The following is an 8,024-nucleotide window of genomic DNA, read 5'->3' as shown; positions in this document are numbered from 1 at the left end:
AAACAATTCGTAATAAAATGTGTCAAAATCTACTAAAATGGTCTTGGGGATTAAAAATGGAAGGAACTTATAAAGAAAATGAGCAAAGAGACAAAAGCAGACAAGGAATATTAAATAAATTTTAGAAGCTGGAAAGTGCCTGTGTTAAGGAAAGCAGAGAAACAAAGCCATCTGCCCTGTACAACCTCAGAAAGGCTAGGGTATGTGGCAAGACCAAAAATAAGAGTCAGTCTACATAAGATCTCAGATCCTGAGATTTACCTACCTCAATTCTACATAGCCAGATTCGTGCAAAACTTAAAAATATTTTTGCTAGTGTGCACATATACATTCAAAACAATGAGTTTTCAATTTGGAGAATTAATTCTAAATAATATATTTTCAAAGTCTTTATAATAAATACTCAGAGTAATAAGGAAACACTACTGTATACCTTCATATGATCATCAAAGTTTCTGTGAGAAACCTACTTTCATCCCTTCCAAATTATCTCCAATAGTCCAGGGAAAACATGTGAGCTGGACACCAAGCATTTGTAGTGCCTCAACTGTCACTTTCTAGATCAATCACATCACTTCCTTTGTTCTTAGAAAAAAAAAAAATTGGATTAGATAATCTTCTCCTGGACTAATATTTTACTCTAAAAAGCATATTTCAAAGATGAAGCTAAGTTTATGAAATTTTTTAATTTGTCTTCAAAGATCAGTCACACCATTATAACCACATACACAATGCTGAGTCCTCCCTGGGGAGAAGAAACAAAACCTCCTCAGGTATGAACTCTACCTTCAAACATTCCAAAAACATATTTTTAAAAGTAAGTCATATACAGAATTCAGGCCATGCAATGATGTCTTTTATTATGTATGGGTTTTTAAAATTATTTTTGCAATATCTCCATACACAGGCAAAAAAAAAAAATTGTTTAGCATATTGGAACTTGCAAACCTGATCACTGCATAGAGAAGGCAAAATTATCCCTATAGCACACTTAACCAGGAGGCCAGTTCATCTGCCGACCTCCAAGAACATGGAGATGAACATGATAGACAGACTGGCCCCCATCTGAACCTTCATTCACCACCATTCGATAGCCCTTCTTCAGGCCCAGATCAGCAGCACATTTCTTGCCAACAATCATCAAATGCCCAAGAAGCTGGAAAAAAAAAAAAAGTTTCTCAAGCACTAGTAATTTATGGCTTTATAGTTTCTTGTCCTCATGTAACAAACTACCAAGTTGAAAAATTTAAAAGCTGCTAAATTGAAACAGACTTTGGGCAAGTATTTGGAAACATTTTGAATCCTAATATAATCCTATTAGGTATTTATTAATTACTAATGTCAATAAACAAATTACAGGCATAAATCTGCTCAATTAAAACAATTTTAAGATCATACTCCAAGTGGTAACTTACGTTTTCTTAGTAAAGCAGACACCTTGCTTGCTTGTTATGGGGGCATATTATCAGTTGGGACAGATTTGGTTATGCTGTGGTAACAAACCACCCAAAAACCTGGTTTACATCAAAGATACGTTTCTTGTGTTTACTCCATGTTGATCACAAGTTGACCAGGCTATATATTGCAGATCTTTTTCACTTTGAAACCCAGGTTGATGGAACAGTCTCTATATGATCACAGTGGCAGAGGTTAGAGAATAGGGCAGACCAGGTATTAACTTCTTTCAAAAGACATGTATCACTTCTGCTTGTACTCATTGGTCAAATTAAGTCATAAAACCAGGCCCAACATCAATGAGGCCAGAAGTATAATATACCCCTACAGAGAAGAGTGAGCAGTTATGAACAATTACATGATCTACCACAAAGAGCACTAAGAAAAATTTTAATTGAGGCCTGTACATCCTGGTAAAATCAAATTAATTTTCTTTCCTTTAATGGCATTAATAGAAGAGCTAATGAACTCTCTCCTGTATGATACACTATTTCTTATTAAGGAAAAATGAGTCTCACCAACTAATCCTTGCTTAGAATCCTTTTTGCTTAAGAATTTGTGGTGATAGATGTTAAGAAGACTTGCTGTGATAATTTTGTTGTATATACATAAATCAATATGTTGTATACCTAAATCTAATATAATGTCATGTCAATTATATCTCACTTTAAAAAATGACACTATTTATACATTGCATTGAAGTCCTAATGATTTTCTATTTTTCCTCAGTATGCCCTTAGAAAAACAAACATGTGACATAACCTTAAGGGCAATATTTTGTCTCCCAATTTAAAAAGCAAAAAAAAATTAATGATGTTAATAAATGTACTTACACTTTCATCATCATCTTCTGCTGCAGAAATCTGGGATATATGTTTCTTGGGTATCACCAGAAAATGTGTTGGTGCTTGAGGGGAAATGTCATGGAAAGCAAGACACTGGAAAAAAAGGGGGAAACAAATCAAAGTTTCCATATATAGTCTTACAGCCTAAATTTATCACTTTCACACTAACCCCATGGGAGAAACACTGGGGTTCCCCAGTGGTAGGAGATCAGAAGTGGACACAATACTTTTCATGGAACTTTTCATGGAACTTACAGTCTAATGGGAAGACTGACTTTAAACACATAAAAGTATACTTAACCAAAGATTGGACATGTTATAAAATACAACAATAAAGATCCTACAAGTTACAAAGGAAAAGGAACAAGTGCAGTAAATGATTATCACAGAAAAACCTAATTTTGATTGGGTGGTCAAGGGCAACCATTCTGAGATAGCTACATTTTAACCAAGATCCAAAGATTAAGAAGCAATTAGGCATGCTAATCATTGTCTACTATTCCAATATATTCTCATGCAACTTTTCCTGCTCAAGTCATACTGTCCACCTCTCTCCACCCTCAAGGCTTTCTCAACTGATTTTCCCTCTACTGCAAAGATCCTCTTTTTCTACAACCCCAACTTTTGTCTAACTTAAACTACTATTCATTCCTCAGCTAGTAGCATATACATCATTTCTAAAGGAGATTTTTTTTTAAATTTTGAATTTCATATTTTTTATTGAAGTATAGTTTGGAGGGGGGTTGGCTTTCCTGATAGCTTAGTTGGTAAAGAATCTGCCTGCAATGCAGGAGACCCTGGTTCAATTACTGAGTCAGGAAGATCTGCTGGAGAAGGGATGGGCTACCCACTCCAGTATTCTTGGGCTTCCCTTATGGCTCAGCTGATAAAAATCCGCCTGCAATGCAGGAGACCTGGATTCAGTTCCTGGGTTGGGAAGACCCTCTGGAGAAGGGAATGGCTACCCACTCCAGTATTCTGGCCTGGAGTAGTCCATGGACGTATAGTCCATGGGGTCACAAACAGTTGGACAGGATTGAGCAACTTTCACTTTCACAGTTGATTTATAGTGTTGTGCCAGTCTCTGCTGGACGGCAAAATGATTCAGCTATACACATACACATTCTTAATACTCTTTTCCATTATAGTTTATCCCAGGATACTGGATATAGTTCTCTGTGCTATACAGAGTAGGACCTCGTTTATCCATTCTAAATGCAATAGTTTGCATCTACAAATCCCAAACTCCCACTCCACCCCCTCCCTCCCCTCTTCTCCTTGGCAACCGTAAGTCTGGATCTCTGTCTGTGAGTCTTATTTCTGTTTTGTAGATAGGTTCATTTGTGCCATATTTTAGACTGCACATATAAGCGACATCATATGGTATTTGTCTTTCTCTGACTTAATTCACTTAATGTGAAGATCTCCAGTTGCATCCATGTTGCTGCAAATGGCATTATTTCCCTCTTTTCGTGGCTGAATAGTATTCCTTGTATATACATGCACCACATCTTCTTTATCCATTCACCTGTTGATGGACATTTAGGCTGTTTCCCTGTCTTGGCTACTGTGAATAGTTTTGCTATGAACACAGGGGTGTATTTGTCTTTTTGAATTATGGTTTTGTCTAGGTATATGCCCAGCAGTGGGATTGCTGGATCATATGGTAATTCCATTTTTAGTTTTCTGAGAAACCTCCATACTGTTTTCCATATGGCCATACTAACAGCCTAAGACAGTTCCCTTTTCCCCATACCTTCTCCAGCATTTTTCAGAGTTTTTAATGACAGTCATTCTGATTCATTACAGTTTTGATTTGCATTTTTTAAATACTTACTGATGTTGAACATCTTTTCATGTGCCTACTGGCCATCTATATGTCTTTGGAGAAATGTCCCTTAAGGCCTTCTGCCATTTTTTGACTGGGGTATTTTCTGTTGTTGAGTTGTATGAGCTATTCATCTATTTTGGAAATTAAGCCCTTGTCAGTTGCATAGTTTGCAAATATCTTCTCTCAGTCATAGGTTGTCTTTGTTATGGTTCCTTTGCTATGCAAAAGCTTGTAAATTTGATTAGGTTCCATTTATTTTTTTTATTATTTATTTATATGGCTGTGCTGGGTCTTTGCTGCTGCATGCAGGATCTTTAGCTGTGGCATGCAAACTTTTAGTTGCAGGATGTGGGATCTGTTGTGTGTGTGCTTAGTCACTTAGTCGTGTCTGACTCCTTGTAACCCCACGGGCCCCATGGACTACAGCCCGCCAGGCCCTTCTGTCCATGAGGATTCTCCAGGCAAGAATACTGGAGTGGGTTTCCATGCCTTTCTCCAGAGGATCTTCCCAACCCAGGGATCAAACCCAGGTCTCCGGCAATGCAAGCAGATTCTTTACCATCTGAGCCATCAGGGAAGCCCATTCCCCGATTAGGGATCAAACCCAGGCTCCCAACATTGTGAGTGCAAAGTCTTAAACCACTGTATCTGTTTATTATTTTTATTTCTATTGCCTTGGGAGACTGACCTAGGAAGACATTGGTATGATTTATGTCAGAGAATGTTTTGCCTTTGTTCTCTTCTAGGAGTTTTATGGCGTCATGTCTTAGGTTTAAGTCTTTTAAGATATTTTGAGTTTATTTTTGAGTATGGTGTGAGGAGGTGTGGTCACCTTCATTGATTTACATGCAGCTGTCCAACTTTCCCACAGAGTCCAATACAACTGAAGCGACTTAGCAGCAGCAGCAGCAGTCCAACTTTCCCAGCACCACTCAAAGCAAATCTTTTGATTCCAGTGCCCCCCCTTCCAGAGGGTGGGAGCCCTAGTTGTGCAATTTCCTGGTTTTTTCCTTTATGGCAGTGGTCACTTTTATAATGAGAAATTTGCTGATTATCTAACACTGATTTCTTCCCACTTTACTCAACTACTTAGGAAATATATCTATTTTGTAGAAATGAAGAGGATAGATAACATTTAGACTAATTACATACCCCTTGAATAGTTTTGAATCTTGTTCTCTAGTGAAAGCAGAAGCTTCCTAATAGAACCTTTTCCTGCTTAACTGTCTCCAGGTAATTATACTTGGTGCTCTGTACAAATATGCTGTATCATGATTGCTTCTTGCTGTTATACTGTTGGAACTCAGATGGTTCAAAAGTCAGTATTTCAACCATCACTTATTAAAAGCAACCAGAAGTATTTTTGGAGAAGGCAATGCCCACTCCAGTACTCTTGCCTGGAAAATCCGATGGACCGAGGAGCCTGGTAGGCTGCAGTCCATGGGGTCGCTAAGAGTCAGACACGACTGAGCGACTTCACTTTCATGCATTGGAGAAGGAAATGGCAACCCACTCCAGTGTTCTTGCCTGGAGAATCCCAGGGATGGGGGAGCCTGGTGGGCTGCCATCTATGGGTTCGCACAGAGTCGGACACGACTGAAGCGACCTAGCAGCAGCAGCAAAAGTATTTTTAAAGAAATACACATTTTCTAAAACAAAAGCATTTCCCTAACAGATAAAAAGGGTATTTAAATAAATTCACCTCGAGGAATTACAACTTAGGTGTTTTGACTCTAAGAACACTACTAGTAGCATGTTTCCTTATAGTCTGTATTTCATAGTGAATTTATTAAAAAGTTTACAAAACTTTTATGTAAATCAGCCATCCTGTCCAGCTTTATCTGAGATCCAAAATATAACCTCCCACCAAATATTTTACACAACATGTCTCAAAGTCAAATGAACTCGGCCTTTCTAAAACAATTTCAACCTACAGTGAGGTCAAGAAAAACGACACTCAATCTTTTGGCATAAAACTACTTCCTGTAAAATACTGAAGGAATACTTCGGTATTCCTTCCTGGGAGGGACTAAAGGAAAGCAAATCCCAGAAGCAGGTTCACTCTTGGGAGTTCGAGGCCCAAGAAGAGGCGAAGGAGAGTAGGGGTCAAGGGGTGGCCGTCGGTGAGCGTCCCTCGCGGAGGCCCAGGGCGTCTGCGCCGCCCCCAGGCCGTGCGCCCCCGGCCTCTAGCGCAATGCGGCGGGGAGAGGCGCCCGGAAACGTCCCCTGCTGTGAGCGGGAGATCGCGGAGATTGGGCCCGAGTCAGGGTGCGATCGGGTTTCTCCCTGTCAGGCAGAGCGCTGGCGAGATTGTCAGATTCCTTAAACAGTCGAAGTACGAGGCAGCCCGGGAGCCGGCGGGCGCCCGTGCCGAGGACCCGGAGCGGTCCCCCCACCCACAGCCCAAAGCGCCCAGACCCCGCGTTGCGGGCCCGCGAGCGCCCGGCGGCCTGGCCCGCGCCCCGGGCTGATAACGCGTAACCGGAGCGCCGGCACGCGCCGGCCGGCCACCTCGGAGCGACCGCGGCCCTGCCCGCTGGCTGGGGGCCCGAGGCCGAGGCCGCAGGAGAGGGCCCCGTGTCTTCCCTTCTCCCCGGCGCCCGCCGACCCTTCCCATCCCTCCCCTCCGCGGGAAACCCGCGTGTCCACAGGCGCCTGCCCCGCCTCAGCCCACGAGCGAGGCGGCGCCCGGAGCCTACCTGGTCATCCTCATAAATGATTTTGGCTGGGATTTCCTTGCGAATGATCTTCCCGAAGATCGTGTCGCCGCCAGGCCGGGCGACCTGAGCCTTGGCGATCTCATCTGCCATCTCTGCCTCCCTCCCGTGCAGCCGGCGGGGGAGAAGGTCGGGAGGAGGGAGGAGCCGAGGGCGCCGGCCGAGGGCGGGAGCGCGCCGACAAGCTTGCGCAGGGATCGCCGCTAGCACGCCCCAGCAACTCGTGCGCATGCGCACTGGCGACTTGCGCTCGGGTGTTGCCTTGCGCGCCGGAGCTCTAGGGGAACCCGGGAGCGAGACCCAGCCAAAGAGAGGTTTTCGATATCAGGACCCAGCAATCGGCACCAAGGTCGTTTTTCTTTCTTCCTTTCTTGTCTCTCGAGGAGCGTAGTTACTGCAGTAAGCCCTTCGCTTGTCTTATGGACGCTTGTAGGAAAAATTGGATACTGTAACTGAAAAGATTTGAAACTTAAGCAGTGCTGGCCGTTTTTGCTGGCAGAGACACCGTGATACTTGGTTTCTCAGCTACATAGGTCTTAGCTCCAGCAAGTAAGCCCCCTGCATTAATTTTCTTTTTCTAGCAGTGGTTCACAACCTTGACTGCACGTTACAGTTAGCTGGTAGCATGTAAAAAAATCTCTGAACTTCGCCACACCCCAGATCAGTTAAATCAAACTTTGGAGGCATCAGTAGTTTGTAAACCTCCCTAGGTGGTGGTGGTGGTGGTGGTGGTTTAGTCACGAAGTCTTGTCCGACTCTTGTGACCCCATGGACTTAGCCCACCAGGCTCCATGGGATTCTCCAGATAAGAATACTGGAGTAGGTTGTCATTACCTTCTGCAGGGGATCTTCCCCACCCAGAGATGGAACCCATGTCTCCAGCGTTGCAGGCAGATTCTTTACAGATTCAGCCACCAGGGAAGCCAAACCTACGTGGACTGTTCTGCAAAGAATTATTCCCAGCGGTAATCAACATAATGTAAGATGCCCCACCGTAAAGGAGCAACACCTTTCTTAACCCCCACATACCCCTCCATATCTTTGCTCCTTTTAGGAAGAGTTTTCTATATATTTTGTCTACTTTATAGTTCTTTTTTGAAATTATTTGCCGTTTATCAAGATCACTAAGGACCTCCACTTACAATATCCTATTCAGTTCAGTCGCTTGGTCCTGTC

At 42.8% G+C, this 8,024-nt stretch overlaps 1 protein-coding gene across 2 annotated transcripts; it reads right to left on the bottom strand.

The window, feature by feature from the left end:
• Positions 1 to 667: 667 nt before the first annotated feature.
• On the bottom strand, positions 668 to 7,095 carry HINT1 (histidine triad nucleotide binding protein 1). Of its 2 annotated transcripts, XM_069591624.1 has the most exons (3): positions 6,831 to 7,095; positions 2,289 to 2,393; positions 668 to 1,156 (listed from the first exon to the last, which is right to left on the bottom strand). In XM_069591624.1, the coding sequence occupies exons 1-3, from the start codon at positions 7,077 to 7,079 to the stop codon at positions 992 to 994; spliced, it is 519 nt and encodes a 172-aa protein (XP_069447725.1). In that variant the 5' UTR covers positions 7,080 to 7,095; the 3' UTR covers positions 668 to 991. The 2 variants fall into 2 exon arrangements, 1 of the variants encoding a protein (XP_069447725.1); XR_011257250.1 differs by lacking the exons at positions 668 to 1,156; positions 2,289 to 2,393 and adding an exon at positions 3,908 to 4,601 and having other exon boundaries at positions 5,375 to 7,077.
• Between the last annotated feature and the right edge of the window lie 929 nt (positions 7,096 to 8,024).

The sequence above is a fragment of the Ovis canadensis genome, chromosome 5, assembly GCF_042477335.2.
Source record: "Ovis canadensis isolate MfBH-ARS-UI-01 breed Bighorn chromosome 5, ARS-UI_OviCan_v2, whole genome shotgun sequence".
Taxonomy (NCBI): Eukaryota; Metazoa; Chordata; class Mammalia; order Artiodactyla; family Bovidae; genus Ovis; species Ovis canadensis.
The sequence above is the reverse complement of the archived record's forward strand: the minus strand, read 5'-3'. Positions and strand labels throughout refer to the sequence as shown.